The sequence below is a fragment of the Gymnodraco acuticeps genome, unplaced genomic scaffold (assembly GCF_902827175.1).
Source record: "Gymnodraco acuticeps unplaced genomic scaffold, fGymAcu1.1, whole genome shotgun sequence".
NCBI lineage: Eukaryota > Metazoa > Chordata > Actinopteri > Perciformes > Bathydraconidae > Gymnodraco > Gymnodraco acuticeps.
The window spans coordinates 353435-372465 of NW_022992312.1; the positions used below are offsets into that span (position 1 = coordinate 353435).

The 19031-nt window shown below is 37.8% G+C and overlaps 7 protein-coding genes across 7 annotated transcripts; 2 read left to right on the forward strand and 5 right to left on the reverse strand.

The window, feature by feature from the left end:
- Positions 1 to 728: 728 nt before the first annotated feature.
- LOC117541171 (histone H2B 1.2-like) lies at positions 729 to 1624 on the forward strand. Its single transcript, XM_034208304.1, has 2 exons — positions 729 to 1158; positions 1396 to 1624. The coding sequence occupies exon 1, from the start codon at positions 744 to 746 to the stop codon at positions 1122 to 1124; it is 381 nt and encodes a 126-aa protein (XP_034064195.1). The 5' UTR covers positions 729 to 743; the 3' UTR covers positions 1125 to 1158; positions 1396 to 1624.
- Positions 1625 to 2359: 735 nt separating this feature from the next.
- Positions 2360 to 2813, forward strand: LOC117541170 (late histone H2A.L3). The gene has a single exon (XM_034208303.1). The coding sequence runs from the start codon at positions 2378 to 2380 to the stop codon at positions 2759 to 2761; it is 384 nt and encodes a 127-aa protein (XP_034064194.1). The 5' UTR covers positions 2360 to 2377; the 3' UTR covers positions 2762 to 2813.
- Positions 2814 to 5201: 2388 nt separating this feature from the next.
- On the reverse strand, positions 5202 to 5912 carry LOC117541172 (histone H2B 1.2-like). Its single transcript, XM_034208305.1, has one exon. It carries the CDS (start codon positions 5632 to 5634, stop codon positions 5254 to 5256), a length of 381 nt encoding a protein of 126 aa, XP_034064196.1. The 5' UTR covers positions 5635 to 5912; the 3' UTR covers positions 5202 to 5253.
- Positions 5913 to 6104: 192 nt separating this feature from the next.
- Positions 6105 to 6776, reverse strand: LOC117541176 (histone H4). The gene has a single exon (XM_034208310.1). The coding sequence runs from the start codon at positions 6751 to 6753 to the stop codon at positions 6442 to 6444; it is 312 nt and encodes a 103-aa protein (XP_034064201.1). The 5' UTR covers positions 6754 to 6776; the 3' UTR covers positions 6105 to 6441.
- Positions 6777 to 11561: 4785 nt separating this feature from the next.
- Positions 11562 to 12327, reverse strand: LOC117541161 (histone H1-like). Its single transcript, XM_034208291.1, has one exon. The coding sequence runs from the start codon at positions 12279 to 12281 to the stop codon at positions 11676 to 11678; it is 606 nt and encodes a 201-aa protein (XP_034064182.1). The 5' UTR covers positions 12282 to 12327; the 3' UTR covers positions 11562 to 11675.
- A 2474-nt stretch (positions 12328 to 14801) lies between these two features.
- On the reverse strand, positions 14802 to 15467 carry LOC117541162 (late histone H2A.L3). The gene has a single exon (XM_034208292.1). The coding sequence runs from the start codon at positions 15432 to 15434 to the stop codon at positions 15051 to 15053; it is 384 nt and encodes a 127-aa protein (XP_034064183.1). The 5' UTR covers positions 15435 to 15467; the 3' UTR covers positions 14802 to 15050.
- A 966-nt stretch (positions 15468 to 16433) lies between these two features.
- Positions 16434 to 16689, reverse strand: LOC117541167 (histone H2B 1/2). Its single transcript, XM_034208299.1, has one exon. It carries the CDS (start codon positions 16687 to 16689, stop codon positions 16486 to 16488), a length of 204 nt encoding a protein of 67 aa, XP_034064190.1. The 3' UTR covers positions 16434 to 16485.
- Positions 16690 to 19031: the final 2342 nt, after the last annotated feature.

Consider the following 19031-nt stretch of genomic DNA (forward strand, 5'->3'; position numbering starts at 1 on the left):
AGGGACTTTTCACACAGAGAGAAAGCATGCACATGTTGAGAGGAAACTGCATTTTCAAAAAACCACCCGTACGAACAAATGCCAAACTTCATTGCATCTCTTCAAAAGGTGTTAGTCTGTGGAATAACTGTAATGATGCACTGAAATATTGTACAAGTCTATCTGAACTGAAAGTATTATTTAGGAGCCAAATCATTAATGGTTATGAACAGGACCTGTACAATTCCATTTGTTGTTATTTCTTGTAATTGTAAAAGTAATTTATTTGATTGTTTTGTAAAAAAGAAAAAGCAAACAAATTAACAAGACAAACATGTCGCTAATGACGATGACCTAATATTTTATTTATAAGAATAATATATGCTAGAGGGGGTAGGACCAGAAAAGTTGTTTTAAGCTTATTCTTGCCCCTGTTGAACATGACAGAGACTATCTGAGAATTATTATTGTTTTTTTTTTGTTATTATATGTTTTTTGTACTTTGTTATAATTATTAAATTGAGTGAGAAAAACAAAAAGGGAAAAAAAAGAATATATATATATTATTGTTGTATGTTTTTGTTTCTGACATGTTCAATAAACTGACTAATAAAAAAAACTCGTTAAGCACATGCTCCGTCCTGCTCAGAAGACAACCAATCCCGTGCGAGCAACAGCACAGTAATATTTGCATCTGGTGAATATAAATAGACCGCTCTGTGACAAAGAAGTCAATCGACTCTGTCGCACATCTCTCGCTCATCATGCCTGCTGAAGCACCCCCCGTCAAAGCGGCCAAGAAGGGCTCCAAGAAAGCCGTCGCTAAGACCGTCAGCAAGACTGGAAAGAAGAGGAGAAAGTCCAGGAAGGAGAGCTACGCCATCTACGTCTACAAGGTGATGAAGCAGGTCCACCCCGACACCGGCATCTCCTCCAAGGCCATGGGCATCATGAACTGCTTCGTGAGCGACATCTTTGAGCGCATCGCCGGTGAGGCCTCTCGTCTGGCTCACTACAACAAGCGCCGCACCATCACCTCCAGGGAGATCCAGACCGCTGTCCGCCTGCTGCTGCCCGGAGAGCTGGCTAAACACGCCGTGTCTGAGGGCACCAAGGCCGTGACCAAGTACACCAGCTCCAAGTAAACTCTGCTGCTGACATACCAACAACACAAAGGCTCTTTTAAGAGCCACCCACTACATCTATAGACGTGTTCCTCTGTTTTGAATAAGTGTCATGCACGATCCATGACTCAAATAGATGATATGTAAATCACTTTATATTATGTTGTGTGAGCTTGTATCTCTACAGCACTTTGGTCTGAAGGTTTTAAAGTGGTATATAAATAAAGTTGGATTGAACTTGACATGACCAGCTCCAAGTAAACTCTGCTGCTACTGCTACAAACCAATGGTACTTTTAAGAGCCACCCACTTCATCTACTGCTGCTTTCTTCTTACAAAGTGTCTAATATACGTCAACATGATTTCCATTTTAATAAAACAAAAATAATACTTATGGTCTACTCTAAGTGAACAACACCCTTCTTTTTTTAAGCTGGTTTTGAAATTATGTATTGGTGGTAGTGAGATTAAACTGCCATGCTCACTGGATCATCTTCCTGTGATCTGGCTTTTACTATTTACATTTTGTTCATTTTACTTTCTGAGCAGTTTTATTCACAGTTTTGTTAGTATTATACATCACTTTAACCTGGAGGTTTTCAAATATATATATTTGTTAAGTGCTGCAAATATAGTGTGTGTGTATATATATACACGAATGATAATATGTGTTATTACCAAGTAGCTTGTTGACACATACAAATAATTTGCTTTGGTATATTTGGTGCATACAAAGACAGAATGAATAATACCAAGCAAAACTATTAAAATATGAAATAAGAGATGTCCTCAAAATATAAAGATAAGATAAAAAAAAAATGGACATTACACGAATTACAACCTACACAAATAAGTTACAACTGATGATCATTTTCTCCCCGTTAAATGTTTAGCCCAAACAGCTGCATGTATTTAGGTGGGTGTGTAATTTGAGTTATAATACCAAATATATTATTTAATAAGTTAATTACACACTGTAAATAATCATTAAGTATGACACCTTTTTGAATGTCTTAATGTTCTCTACATATTGAGACTTTCACTTCTTAAATTACAGGAGTTTATGTTCATCTTTGAACGGGTGAAAACAATTTCAGAAAATTCAGTCTCATTCTGAAAATAATTCAGGCGGCAGACCGACCTGTTTTCTGATTGGACGATCACAGTTACGGATCAATCTGACCAATGAGCGTTTAGCTGCGCTCCTATATAAACTGGTGAGAACGGTGATCGACTTACTTTCGTCTAAACGTCAAAGAATAATCACATAGAAAATGTCTGGTCGCGGAAAAGGTGCAGGAAAGGTTAGGGCGAAGGCCAAGACTCGCTCATCCCGTGCCGGGCTCCAGTTCCCCGTCGGCCGTGTCCACAGGCATCTGAGGAAGGGTAACTACGCCCATCGTGTCGGTGCCGGAGCCCCGGTGTACCTGGCCGCTGTGCTGGAGTACCTGACCGCTGAGATCCTGGAGCTGGCTGGAAACGCCGCCCGGGACAACAAGAAGAGTCGTATCATCCCCCGCCACCTGCAGCTCGCCGTCCGCAACGACGAGGAGCTGAACAAGCTGCTGGGAGGAGTGACCATCGCTCAGGGAGGCGTGCTGCCCAACATCCAGGCTGTGCTGCTGCCCAAGAAGACCGAGAAGGCTGCCAAGAAGTGAACACCCTGATCCCGCTTCAACAAACAACAAAGGCTCTTTTAAGAGCCACACATTTCCAACTAAAGACATTTCTCCCCCTTGCCCTATATGTATTGATGTGCACAACATGTCATGTTACACCAAGTCACCCAACTAAAACACCCACATTATAGAGCAATATACAATTGAAACATAACCCTAAATTACTATTAATGATATCATCTATTGCAGGTTGTAGCCTCTCTAAAATAAAGCCTTATTTCAACTAAAGCAAACTCCTTTCACAATTTCCTTCGTACATCCAGCAGGTTAATCACCACATTCTCAAATGAATAGCGGTGTGGTTTCTACATCTGTCAGTCCACATAAATAAAGCCACAACGTGTGTTGGACCCATCATTAGTGTTTAACTCAGTTCACACTATATCAGTATTACTTATTGGCAGGTGTCTGCAGTTCACCGATCAATAGCGTACCGTAGCATTTAAGCACTCGATGGTATCTTTATCCCACGCGCACATTGAAATGAATAACAGGTTATATTTAGTTCCAGCCTTTATCCACCAGATGTCAGTGTTCACCAACTAATGTTTGGAGCAGAACGAAAATAGTGGCTCTATTGTAGTGGAATAAATATTAACACACGTGTCTTTCTAACAGTTCTTTATTTATGTTGTATTAGCATTTTAAGAAATGAGGTACATCTAGTACATATATTAATGAAGTTAATATCTTTTAGCCAATTAGCAGTTCTTTAATGTGACCATTGTTTATACCGTTAGGAGTTAGTTTAGTAGCTCTAAAACATACATGGCACAAGCTATTATACAGCACTATTTCAAGATTAGATAAGCATGTAAATATTAACATCTTGAAGAATATTGTTTAAACTAAACTGTATTTTATGGACAAAAACGTTTCTCAACTTTATTTAAAACTCAAACACTAAGTACAAGAGCCAACATTAGAAACAGTGGCAGAATAGTATAGTTATATAACAGTAATTATAATAATTGTATTTACATTCAATACAAACAAAAATATTTAGGATTAAAAACTCAACTTAATAAAATATACAAAACATAATTCTTCATGTTTGAATTATATTCTTTAAATACTGTTTATAGCTCTACTATTTTCTGCTTGACTACATTATTGTTATAGAGATACATTTCTGTGATCCATTATTCGTTCACTTAATTTGAATATAAAATTAACCCAAAATACATTTAGATTAATAAGGTCAAGTTTCATTTATTATTTATTGTCATATGCACAGTAGCTACAGTGTAGACGTGGCAATGCAAATCTTAAGTCCCAGGCTCCTCCAACAATGCAACATAGTTATATAGGACAAAAGACAATAAAACTGATTTAAAAAACAAACAAATTCAATTAAAATATTGCATTTTATGTTGAAATGAAAGAGTCTATATAGATGTAAATAGAATAAGATGGACAAAAACAGAATGTAAAAAGAAATATTGTTTATTGTAGTGATATTTATTTGGACTCAGGCTTTAAGCCTGGAAGAGGCTTTCTGTTTCAAGACTCGAATCACACAATTACGGGTGTGTTCAAGTTGGTGCGTCACAAGATTCATGTAAGAAGTATTTAAAGGCAAAAAACTAAAACATAGATTAAGTTATTTTAAAAGGTTTTCAGGTTAAGTATCGACTAAATACAGAAAAGTATACATCTTCTTTTATTGCAATTTATGTTATTTATTTCTGAATAAAAACAATGTATTGTGGTGAAACTGCTGGTCATTCATCGTGACCTTAAATGGCACCAGCTTTTAGTGTGAGTGGAAGACATCAAATGAATCCTGATCTTCTGCAGTAAAATTAGATCACTTTATAAAAGTATTTGAGTTTATTAGTGTGAAAGATGTAGGTATATAGCCTACTTATCCATATGAAATGTAGGTGCCCATATGAATGTTGTGTTTATGTATTATTTATTTCACAAGCATTTGCAAAGCATTTATCGTTTGTGTTTTTGACATTACTGATTGGTGAAATGATTCTCTTCTCTTATTAAACCCATCACTTTGTATTACCGGTATCAATCATTCAAGGGAGGCTTTGAGTGTCAGAAGAAACACCATTTGGATTGTTGTTACAGCACATTAGAGTTTGTGGTGGCAGAGGGACAACATTTAATAATAAGTGTTCATTTGTCTCCTCTAAAGATTTGCTAAGATAAAGATTACCACTTAGCATTTTCTCTCAGGATTGCAGTAAAATAACCACCATATTTCCTTCATATTGTGAAATGTATGTATTTTCATTTGGAAAAACAAACACCAGTGAGGTGGTATAAACACGTATAGTGAAGAATGAATATTCAATCATGGTTTATCTTGCTTTACAAAACATTATGTATAAATAACATTTAAGTTATTTAGATTTCTGGAAGAGTAGTTATAGAGTATAACAGGATGAGCTCTTTGGATGGGTTGGGTGGCTCTTAAAAGAGCCTTTGTGTTGTTGGTATGTCAGCAGCAGAGTTTACTTGGAGCTGGTGTACTTGGTCACGGCCTTGGTGCCCTCAGACACGGCGTGTTTAGCCAGCTCTCCGGGCAGCAGCAGGCGGACAGCGGTCTGGATCTCCCTGGAGGTGATGGTGCGGCGCTTGTTGTAGTGAGCCAGACGAGAGGCCTCACCGGCGATGCGCTCAAAGATGTCGCTCACGAAGCAGTTCATGATGCCCATGGCCTTGGAGGAGATGCCGGTGTCGGGGTGGACCTGCTTCATCACCTTGTAGACGTAGATGGCGTAGCTCTCCTTCCTGGACTTTCTCCTCTTCTTTCCAGTCTTGCTGACGGTCTTAGCGACGGCTTTCTTGGAGCCCTTCTTGGCCGCTTTGACGGGGGGTGCTTCAGCAGGCATGATGAGAGAGAGAGGTGCGACAGAGTCGAGATACTTCTTTATCACAGAGCGGTCTATTTATATTCACATGATGCAAATGTTACTGTGCTGTTGCTCACACGGGATTGGTTGTCTTCTGAGCAGGACGGAGCATGCGCTTAACGAGTTTTAGAATCAAAACAGATTGGATGATTTGTAAAATGAACCCCCCATTGATTATGTATTTGTATTATTGGGGTTTTATAATGTGTTGTACATGAATAAATCAACAAATCGGTTGGAATCAATGTCCTTTTAACTCTTTCATATGTTTGTAACTATGTATAACGTGGACAACAGAGAAACATATTTTTCATGACCAACGTTGGAATTTAAATAAAAAAGTGAGGTGAAAGTGATGCTTGTCAGCCTCTAGTCCACACGTATTAATCCTCATGAATCCCAATAGGTATGATTTTAAGATCCTAAAATAAATACAAATGTATTCATTATAAGCGAGTTAGTCCTTAATATCCCGGTGTATTTCACCATTAAAACATATTTCAAAAGTTTAAGAAACCCGACACAGCTGGAAGCAGAAGTTTTTGGAGCAGTCGTGGTTGTGGCTGTAGTTGTGGAGACTTTATCCTCTACGAACATATCATTGGATGTCGGATAAACAACATTGTGAAATAGTCTACATTTTTAATATCCAGTATCAAAGCAAGAGTTTTGGAGATGGAGTTTAGGTTTGATATAAAGTTCATCAAAAGGAATGTCTCTTTTTGAGTAATGTGGGTGGCTCTTAAAAGAGCCGTTGTTGTTCCAGGTATGTCAGGGTGTAGATGTTTAACCTCCGAAGCCGTACAGAGTGCGGCCCTGCCTCTTCAGGGCATACACCACATCCATGGCGGTCACCGTCTTCCTCTTGGCGTGCTCGGTGTAGGTGACGGCATCACGGATCACATTCTCCAGGAACACCTTCAGCACCCCACGGGTCTCCTCGTAGATCAGACCGGAGATACGCTTCACTCCGCCACGGCGAGCCAGACGGCGGATAGCGGGCTTGGTGATGCCCTGAATGTTATCACGGAGAACTTTGCGGTGACGCTTGGCGCCTCCTTTGCCGAGTCCCTTTCCTCCTTTTCCTCTTCCACTCATTTTCAGGTATTGTTTTTGTCGGCTCTTTCAGAACGAATGAGTAGAAGCAGAGTGACCGGCAGTATTTATACATTCACTGCGGACCTAAGAGAAGACGGAGAGCGGGAAAGCGGCTGGGCGGGGCCAACGCTGCATCCTCCACATTATCTTTCAAAACATTTTCTCTTCTTCTAATATTGTTTATATAATTCAGTCAGGCTTTATACTAAGCGTTTGATGATTAAACGTGTGTTAATATGTAATAAAACCCTCACATGCTTAATTACATTTATAATTGAAATAAGACCCTTTCTGATATTAACATTACATTTAAAGTTGATCAAAGTTTTAAAAAAATACTCTTTATAGGAGACTTTCATTCTGTTTCTGATGAGTCAAGACATACATTTATATAAAACATGTCAACAATTTGACATAAAAGTAATAATTAGTCCAATAGAAACACCTGAATGTAGACACTGTATTTAGGTTTGGGTGTGTGACCATCAAGAAATGTACCAAATTGTTCATGTTAAATATAAAATATAAAGTAACAGACAAATAACCATGGACTTCTTCAATTCATTACATATTTCAGCTCTCACAAAATGTTATAAGTTTGGTCAATTAAAGCTTTTAATTTACACATTTAAAAGATACTTTAGTAGAGAAAACTATTTATTAGAAAATGGTATTGCCTCATGGAAACAGTTTTGACAGATTGTATTTTTTAAAAGAAAAGAAAAACAATATAACTACTGTTTAGCTCTGATAATGATATGCTATCGTATGGAGTCTTTAGAAGGGTTTAGATAGAAACAATTGAGAAGGGTCAAACTCCTTTTCTGAGAGTATGATTACGATTCAAAAAGTATTTATTCATCCAGTTTATACTTCTGACAGAAGATTAAAACAAAACATATTCATGATGTGTGTCACTTATGAGATTGAAAGATAAGTCGATTTCATTAATCATATAGAGACAAGCCTCGAAAGGAAATGTTTGGAGTAGGTGTTCAGATGCAGTGGGTGGCAGAGCCTTTGTGTTGTTGGTACATCATAAGAGGTAGATTCACTTGCAGGTCTACAGTAGAGCCAAATGAAAACAGGGCATACAGTGCCATGCACATGTATTCACCCTCTTTGCTATTTAGCCCCAACAATGACCTTCAGAGTCAAAACATTATTTAAATAAAGCTAACTTAACCCGTGTGCAATCAAATGTCTGATTATATCTGTATGTATACACTTGTTGTAGAAGTCCCAAATCTCCCACACCACTTAACAAGTGGCAATACTTAGCAAGAAAACGACAGTATGAAGACTAAGGAGCTCTCCAAACAGTTCAGGGACAAAGTTGTGGATAAGTATAAATAAGGTTGGGTTATATAAAAACCTCACAAACTTTGTACATCCCACGAAGCACGATTAAATCCATTGTTTCATGAAAATATGCCACGACAACAAACCTGCCAAGAGAGGGCCGCCAACCAAACACACTGTGCAAGGTGAGCATTGATCAGAGAGGCAACAAAGAGGTCATGGAAACCCTGAAGGAGCTGGTTAGCACCACAGTAGAGAGAGGAGAATCTATAGGACCACAGTAAGCCGTACACCCCACAGAGCTGGGCTTTATGGAAGAGTCGCCAGAAAGAAGCCATTGCTTAAGGAAAAAAACAAGAAAACACGTTTGGAGTTCACCAAAAGCCATGTGGAAGATTCCCCAAAATGGATGTGCCAAGCTTATAGACACATACCCCAAGAGACTTGCAGCTGTAATTGCTGCAAAAGGTGGCTCTACTAAGTATTGACTTTGGGGGGGTGAATAGTTATGCACGCAAACGTTTTTTCTTATTCATTATTATTTCTTGTTTTTTTCACAATGAAAAATATGTTTTGCATCTTCAAAGATTCATGTTGTGTACATCAATAAAAACAACATCTGCAAAAATCTAATTAAATGTTTTTGTTCAATAAAACAAGCAACAGGCCAGGGGGCTGAATACTTTTGCAAGGCACTGGAATGACACAGAAGGATGGAGCAAGTATGGAGCCAAGGCCACTCCATAGTGTTACTAGACTGCAGGACAATAGTATATAATATTGTATATAAATGGTAAGTTATTGCAGCATTTTATCCAAAATTCTGAGCCGACATTTCTCTTCGATTGCTTCGAGCAATAACAATTCTTCATGAGTATCCACAGAAATTCAGTTTGCAGGGAAACCTATGTTCAAAGTACATTAGTGCTGACTTAAGAGAACTTAAGGGTCCATATTCGATAAAGGAAATATTTATACGAATTAGTGATACTAAAATGTGAACAAATCCACAATTTCTCAGGATGTGATAATGGTACAATCCTGTGGATTATGGGAAACATTAAAACATAGGATAAAACATTTATTTAAATACAAATGTAGAGAATTAAATAAAGCTACAAATAGTAAATATGTTACTCTAATCAAACAGTATATTATTTTAAAATAGATTAAAGTTAAATCTAAAACGGGTGAAGAAAATATTTCTAATTTGAAAACTGACTAAACCTGGAATTATCATAACAAATCTGAAATATATAATAGAGGAAACTTAACTTATGCCATTAACGTTTAAATTAAATTAAACAAGAAATAAAAATACTTGGTTTGACTGTAATGAAAACTGTGCTGACCTAAATTGGGAGAATAAACTGATTGAACCCCTCCCAAATAATTAAATAATTAAACAAACACGTACATTTGGTGTGGGGCACAACGAGGGAGGTTACTCAACGTAATTTATTATTTAAAATAATGGAATATGGAGGCGTATTTGGAGACGTAGACCTAGATATTAAACTTAAAATGACTTTTGTTAAAATGTTTACAGCGGCAATATCAAGGAAAGCACCCTGGGTTGGGGATAAATCAAGGTGGACAAAAAGGAGAGGTAGAATATACACCTTTGAATGGAATGGACTTCCAAGTATATATATATATTTGTTTTAAATAAATGAATACAAATATGGTGGATATATTCTATCTCTTATTGAAAGCACCAAAGTGTTTTCTTCTGCGTCCCTTGTATGCAGATATGGAAGACCAGATGCACCGTGGTAATACATCAAACAATAATGAACAGTTGTCCCAAAACAAAACATATCGGAACCGAGCTAAGGAGAAGAGAAAGCCTCGACAAGTCACAGACTACCATGGAGCAAACTGAGTCTGTGATTGGACAAAGGCTGATCGGACAATTCCCTTTCTGCCGTCTGAAATACTGTTGTGTTGTGTTTAAGTATGTATTTATGAGTTGTGTGTACATGTTTTTATGCAGTGGTTTGTGTATGTCTATTATGTATTGACAAAACTATTTATGACAGTTTTAAAAATAAAAAAGTAACTAATTGAAGTGGTGTATAAAAGGTTGCCTAGAGATGTCTGGCATGACACACAAACAAAATATATGAAATGGTAAAATAACCACGTGTTGTGTCCTGTTGTAGCAGAGGGTGCTGTTGGACAGATATATTGCATTCAGATGCGATAATGTCATAAATGTGTTTTATCCACTAAGGGTACAAAGATTGTGTAGGTTTATATTATATATCACTTTTGAAATATTGTCCCTTTATAGTCAAAAGTCCATCTATGAGCGATACAGCATTTTAGCATTGAGTGACACCATGATGCTTTATTCAGGTTTCACATTAGAAAGAAAGGAATACTGGTCATCAGCTTTAAATCTAAAAACATGGACATTTTAAAATGTGTAAAGCATGTTGTCTAATGTCTTTCAGGACTACCAAAAACAAAGATCATGAGCATATTTTCCTGGTTTCTTTAAATGTTACGTCATAATGTTAAAATATGTTGGGTGTCAGTAAGATTTTAGTATATTCATTTATGTATACTCTGTACTCTGTAATACTCTGTATTCAGGTCTTTAAAAGACTTCTGATCTGACAACATGGAAAGACATTTTAACCTTTCATTTGTAACAATATGAAGTCATAATTATATGAAGCATTGGATGAGAACCACAACTATTATGTTTAAAAAGTACACAAAGGTAACGGCTGTACTATAATATGATTAGTATTCTACAATGCACGATTGTTTTACTTCATATATAATAAACTTGTGGGTTTTATATCATATTGTTTCAGTAACCTTTTTTCATTTAAGTTTAATTTGAATTGTGATAACATGATATCATTTCAATAATGTACTGAATTATTATGTTACAGTGTGTTCAGGCATTACACAATAAAAAACGTTTCAATAAAGTATAGAAGTAATAAGATACAAAATAAAATAAACAGTGAATATAAGTATATAAAATACATATATTAAAAATGATTGACATTATAGAATATTGTGGATGGATTGAAATGTTTACATGTACTTGACTTATATAGCAAAGTATATAAATGACAGATGTGCAAGGTTGCTGTTGTGCAGAGGGTTCATGGTTCTGGAGGGAGAAGCTAAAGTGAGCTCTCTGCCAGCCGGAGGAGACGCTGGATCAGTCTGTGGGAGAAGGAGCTCCCTGTCTGTCCAGCTGCAGGGGGGTGAGGGTAATAGTTCATGTGTAGTAAAGACACGTTTTAATATAATAATAGTATGTCATTATGAAATATGTATTTTAAAACAATGTCTATAGGAAATACTGTACATGTAAGGGATAATGTTTTAGAGAATATGTAAGTAGATGTCTTTATAACAACATAATGAAATGTATTATACTAAGAGGAAATGGATGAATGTAGTATACCAGGTAACATGTTATTCATGTTTCATTCAAGTCATCTTTATATCAGTTAATTGACTTCTTGTAAACAGTAAGGTAGTCTGGTGTTATAAAAATATAAACATGTAATATTAAAACAGGAAGTGCTCTTTTGGTGTTTGTGGGTGGCTCTTAAAAGAGCCTTTTGTACATGAAGCAGATGGTCTGTTTACTTCTTCGCTGCTTTCCTGGCTGGTGCCTTCTTCGCTGCTTTGGCAGCTGCTTTAACCGCCTTCTTCACAGCTTTCTTGGGGGTTAAGGTCTTCTTGGGGGTCGCTGCCTTCTTGGGTGCTGCCTTCTTGGCCGCCACCTTCTTCGGGCTCTTAGTGATCTTCTTCACGGGGGTTTTCTTTGCAGGAGTAGCAGGCTTCTTCGCCGTCTTGGGTGTTACTGCCTTCTTGGCTGCTGGCTTCTTGGCGGCGGGTTTCTTCGCTGCTGCCGGCTTCTTGGCTTTGACTGCGGGCTTCTTCGCTACCTTCTTGGGCTTCTCGGCGGGCTTGGCTGCCTTGAAGGAGCCGCTGGCTCCGGATCCCTTGACCTGCACCAGGGCTCCATTCTCCACCAACTTCTTCACGGCGCGTTTCACCTGGTTGGCGTTGTCGATGCCTTTAACGGCCAGCTCTTTCTTCAGGGCGACATAGGAAATCCCTTTACGCTCCTTGGAGGCGGAGACGGCTTTCAGCACGAGGTCAGCGGCGCTGGGGCCCGCCTTCTTCGGCTTGGTGGCTCTCTTCCTCGGGGACTTGGCCGGTGCGGCGGGAGCGGATTCTGCCATGTTGCTTTCAAAGTGGATTCTCTGGACTCGGTGAGACGGAGAGAGAAATCCCGGCAAAGAGCGGAACTTAAACACACCATGAGAACCGTAGAGACTCAATCTGTCTCACAGGAGCAGCAGGCATACTGTGCCACTTTGTGTTTTCTCTTCACGAACACATGTAATAAAATCACACCTGGAGGAAACAATATATTGTAAAATTCACCCTAAACGATAGCAAAGGAGTTTCTCTTCATGTTAAAGTGAAATTAACCTCAATATTGTGTTATGATTTTAATGGGAAGCCTTTCGACCTCCCTCAAATGCTGCCGTGTGAGTCGTAAATATGTGACTTTCCTCTCTAATTTCCATTTTAAATGCTTTAAAATACGTTCAAATTCGACTTAAACTAGTCTGGCATAGAAATAAGATGTTTGGTTAAAGACCTAACCTAAAAAAAGGTTACTAATATAAATATGTTAATGTTAAACAGAGGTTAGTTTTGTCTCTGCAAACACACTCAAAAGAGTCGTGGGATTGTACTCCGGTTCTGATAGAGAGTCGGTATGTTTTCTTTTACACTTCACTAATGTAGGATCATTTAACTTAATTCAACACTTTGATAACATGTAGGCCTATCTTTTCTTCTTCAGAAAACTAAGTAACCTGCCGTTTACATTTACAAAAAACACACAAACAGTTGGAACATTTAAATCGGGGGCTGTTTTTGAGAAACTTGATTACTTTAGAGTTATTTGTTACACTCATTAAAGACTATTACAATAAAATCACTAAATGTGCTCCAAAAAACACCTTTTAATAAACTTTAGACTCAGAAGATTAGAGACTGTAAATAGGCTTCTTAGGTGTTTTGGCTCCACACATGTCTGACTAGGATTTTAACTTTATTTATTATTTAACACCGGTTAAAGGTGCTTGTTTCTTTCTCTCATGTATTTGTGTTCTGCATACTCTTAAAATAAAGCATTATCTTCTGACTGTTTATCACATGTATTCTTAAGGTCACGATGAATGACCAGCAGTTTCATCACAATACATTGTTTTTATTCAGAAATGTTAACCAAATAACATAAATTGCAGTAAAAGAAGATGTATACTTTTCTGTATTTAGTCGATGCTTAACCTGAAAACCTTTTAAAATAACTTAATCGATGTATGTTTTAGTTTTTTGCCTTTAAATACTTCTTACATGAATCTTGTGACGCACCAACTTGAACGCACCCGTAATTGTGTGATTCTAGTCTTGAAACAGAAAGCCTCTTCCAGGCTTAAAGCCTGAGTCCAAATACATATCACTACAATAAACAATAGTTCTTTTTACATTCTGTTTTTGTCCATCTTATTCTATTTACATCTATATAGACTCTTTCATTTCAACATAAAATGCAATATTTTAATTGAATTTGTTTGTTTTTTTAATCAGTTTTATTGTCTTCTGTCCTATATAACTATGTTGCATTGTTGGAGGAGCCTGGGACTTAAGATTTGCATTGCCACGTCTACACTGTAGCTACTGTGCATATGATAATAAATAATAAATGAAACTTGACCTTATTAATCTAAATGTATTTTGGGTTAATTTTATATTCAAATTAAGTGAACGAATAATGGATCACAGAAATGTATCTCTAACAATAATGTAGTCAAGCATAAAATAGTAGAGCTATAAACAGTATTTAAAGAATATAATTCAAACATGAAGAATTATGTTTTGTATATTTTATTAAGTTGAGTTTTTAATCCTAAATATTTTTGTTTTTATTGAATGTAAATACAATTATTATAATTACTGTTATATAACTATACTATTCTGCCACTGTTTCTAATGTTGGCTCTTGTACTTAGTGTTTGAGTTTTAAATAAAGTTGAGAAACGTTTTTGTCCATAAAATACAGTTTAGTTTAAACAATATTCTTCAAGATGTTAATATTTACATGCTTATCTAATCTTGAAATAGTGCTGTATAATAGCTTGTGCCATGTATGTTTTAGAGCTACTAAACTAACTCCTAACGGTATAAACAATGGTCACATTAAAGAACTGCTAATTGGCTAAAAGATATTAACTTCATTAATATATGTACTAGATGTACCTCATTTCTTAAAATGCTAATACAACATAAATAAATAACTGTTAGAAAGACACGTGTGTTAATATTTATTCCACTACAATAGAGCCACTATTTTCGTTGTGCTCCAAACATTAGTTGGTGAACACTGACATCTGGTGGATAAAGGCTGGAACTAAATATAACCTGTTATTCATTTCAATGTGCGCGTGGGATAAAGATACCATCGAGTGCTTAAATGCTACGGTACGCTATTGATCGGTGAACTGCAGACACCTGCCAATAAGTAATACTGATATAGTGTGAAGTGAGTTAAACACTAATGATGGGTCCAACACACGTTGTGGCTTTATTTATGTGGACTGACAGATGTAGAAACCACACCGCTATTCATTTGAGAATGTGGTGATTAACCTGCTGGATGTACGAAGGAAATTGTGAAAGGAGTTTGCTTTAGTTGAAATAAGGCTTTATTTTAGAGAGGCTACAACCTGCAATAGATGATATCATTAATAGTAATTTAGGGTTATGTTTCAATTGTATATTGCTCTATAATGTGGGTGTTTTAGTTGGGTGACTTGGTGTAACATGACATGTTGTGCACATCAATGCATATAGGGCAAGGGGGAGAAATGTCTTTAGTTGGAAGTGTGTGGCTCTTAAAAGAGCCTTTGTTGTTTGTTGAAGCGGGATCGGGGTGTTCACTTCTTGGCAGCCTTCTCGGTCTTCTTGGGCAGCAGCACAGCCTGGATGTTGGGCAGCACGCCTCCCTGAGCGATGGTCACTCCTCCCAGCAGCTTGTTCAGCTCCTCGTCGTTGCGGACGGCGAGCTGCAGGTGGCGGGGGATGATACGACTCTTCTTGTTGTCCCGGGCGGCGTTTCCAGCCAGCTCCAGGATCTCAGCGGTCAGGTACTCCAGCACAGCGGCCAGGTACACCGGGGCTCCGGCACCGACACGATGGGCGTAGTTGCCCTTCCTCAGATGCCTGTGGACACGGCCGACGGGGAACTGGAGCCCGGCACGGGAGGAGCGAGTCTTGGCCTTCGCCCTGACCTTTCCTGCACCTTTTCCGCGACCAGACATTTTCTATGTGATTATTCTTTGATGTTTAGAAGAAAGTGACCTGATCACCGTTCTCACCAGTTTATATAGGAGCGCAGCTAAACGCTCATTGGTCAGATTGATCCGTAACTGTGATCGTCCAATCAGAAAACAGGTCGGTCTGCCGCCTGAATTCTTTTCAGAATGAGACTGAATTTTCTGAAATTGTTTTCACCCGTTCAAAGATGAACATAAACTCCTGTAATTTAAGAAGCGAAAGTCTCAATATGTAGAGAACATTAAGACATTCAAAAAGGTGTCATACTTAATGATTATTTACAGTGTGTAATTAACTTATTAAATAATATATTTGGTATTATAACTCAAATTACACACCCACCTAAATACATGCAGCTGTTTGGGCTAAACATTTAACGGGGAGAAAATGATCATCAGTTGTAACTTATTTGTGTAGGTTGTAATTTGTGTAATGTCTATTTTTGTATCTTATCTTTATATTTTGAGGACATCTCTTATTTCATATTTAGATTTTAATAGTTTTGCTAGGTATTATTCATTCTGTCTTTGTATGCACCAAATATACCAAAGCAAATTCCTTGTATGTGTCAACAAGCTACTTGGTAATAAAACCTATTCTCATTCGTGTATATATACACACACACTGTACATACATTATATTTGCAGCACTTAACACATATATGATGTATAATACAAACAAAACTGTAAAAAAAACTGTTGACGTATATTAGACACTTTGTAAGAAGAAAGCAGCATTAGATGAAGTGGGTGGCTCTTAAAAGTACCGTTGGTTTTTAGCAGTAGCGGCAGCAGTTTACTTGGAGCTGGTCATGTCAAGTTCAATCCAACTTTATTTATATACCACTTTAAAACCTTCAGACCAAAGTGCTGTAGAGATACAAGCTCACACAACATAATATAAAGTGATTTACATATCATCTATTTGAGTCATGGATCGTGCATGACACTTATTCAAAACAGAGGAACACGTCTATAGATGGGTTGGGTGGCTCTTAAAAGAGCCTTTGTGTTGTTGGTATGTCAGCAGCAGAGTTTACTTGGAGCTGGTGTACTTGGTCACGGCCTTGGTGCCCTCAGACACGGCGTGTTTAGCCAGCTCTCCGGGCAGCAGCAGGCGGACAGCGGTCTGGATCTCCCTGGAGGTGATGGTGCGGCGCTTGTTGTAGTGAGCCAGACGAGAGGCCTCACCGGCGATGCGCTCAAAGATGTCGCTCACGAAGCAGTTCATGATGCCCATGGCCTTAAAAATGGTATCTTAACGGTCATCTTGAGGAGTAACTTAAACTGTACCAAGTTCTGCTAATCTTTAACCAACATCGATATGGCTAAGGGTCCGGCGAAAAATAAATCAAAAACGTATTATTTCCACCCGGAATGGGAGCATGAATTTATTTTCACATCAGCGGAAGAGAAGACTGTATGCCTCATATGCCAACAGGCGGTAGCCTTGGCGAAACGGGGCAACATGGAGCGCCATCATGCGAGCACCCATGGTAAATTCAAAGACTCATATCCACTCAACAGCGCATTAATAACCAAAATAATTGATGAACTGAAAAGAGGACTATAAGCACAGCAGTCGCTTTTCATCGCGCTAACAGCAAAGAGCAATGCAGCTACAGAAACGTCCCTCCGGATTAGCCATTTTGGCTCAGCACAAAAAAACATTTACGGATGGTGAGATGATAAAAGAAACAATGAGCGCCACAGCTGACGTCTTGTTTGCGGATTTCAAAAACAAAGAGGACATAAAAGCAAGGATAAAAAGTGTACCACTTGGTGCACCTACTATAGCCAGAAGAGTCGAGTCATTGTCCGAAGATGTATCCCAGCAAGTATTAAAAGACTTGTCTCTCTCGGAATACTTTTCAGTTCAATTTGACGAGTCTACCGATGCCACAGACACATCCCAGCTAGGTGTGTTTGTCCGGATGGTTTTCACAGATTTTACTGTCAAGGAGGCCTTTCTTGCCCTAATCCCATTGAAAGAAAGAACCAGGGGTGAGGATGTGTACAAGGCATTCAAGGACTATGTTCGTCAGTACAAGATTCCCATTCATAAAATAGTGTTTTTCACAACCGATGGGGCACCAGCGATGCTCGGTGTTCGTTCAGGATTTGTTGCGCTGTGCAAAAAAGACCCAAACTTTCCACCATTTGTAAACTATCACTGTGTGATACATCAACAGGCATTGGCAGCTAAAGCAATTGACATGTCACATGTAATGAATGTTGTTGTTAAAGCTCAAATGATGTACGACTGGTACAGATATATTCATGGTGAACTTGGAGTGAGGAGTGTGAGGCCATTCTGTGAAAAGAATCCCTGATCAATCTTCAGAGAACACACAGGTATGGAGGACAGAACATGACATGAGTAACACATGAATAAATACAGGAACATTATATATATATAAAACTATAAATAAATGTGAACAACTGAAATAAATCAATGTGGAAATAAATACAGGAATAAATAAATAAATGTGGAGACAAAAATACATTAATAAATAAACACAAAAATAAATAAATGTATAAAAACAAAATTATAAGTAGAGAATAAAACATTATTAAAGGACTCCCAAAGAAAGTGCACAGTTAATGGGGTATTAACATCAAGGAGATCAACAGAGGACGGACAGACGAGCAATACATGTTGTGCGTAAATTAAAAAGATAATACATTTACAACATAGGTATTCCAAGTTCAGAAAGATAAAAAGATCATGCGTCTATATAGAAGAAGATGAGTGATCCAGGTGGATGTCAACAATCCTCCAGTCGCCCCATTCTGTCTTCAATGTGGACAAATCTTCAACTTCACAGCGTTATAGGACAACTAAGGAGAAGACAAAGTATTACCATAAGACATGATTGGAGTCTTTTGTTTGAGCATGTGGTGTACATTAGCGTCTCTTGAACAGCCTGCTAACGTCCCTCTGTGTCCCATTGTCTTTCAAACCTACATTAAAATAATACAGGTCGTTGGCCAGGTGCTCGTCGTTAGTGGAGAGTTTGAGACCCTTTCAGAGTCGTTCACTTACTGGAGTTTCTTAAGGTGCAGTCGTTCAGCGTCTCACACTGCCTGACAAAACCTGTTCTTTGACTCTTTGAACCTGTTCCCAAACTCTTACATATTTTCCAACATAATTCAGCTATGAACCAAGTTTGATGTTTACATGTCTGAATAATTTCATACAAATGTATATTTCATCCATCTTTTGGTGCACATTTATCATGATATATGGATATAGGTGCACTCTGCTTGTGTTTTCAACTAAAGAGAGCTCTGCAGCTGAACAACTGTAAGGTGACTTTAACTTTTGTAATCCCTACTGTATCTCCTTCAGACATTTTGTCCTTAGAACTTATAATAACTACCAAAAAAACATGCATGGTAAGGGACAAAGGATGGGTTGTGAGCTCAAAATAGACCATCCATTTTTCACAATTCTGCACATCTCTGGAGTATTGATGTTTGCAATTTTTTATTATTTGAATAGCCCCTATTGAAACATACACAGTGTGGCATACAGATAACATATTTACAATTTATATCTAGATAGATATAGAAATATGT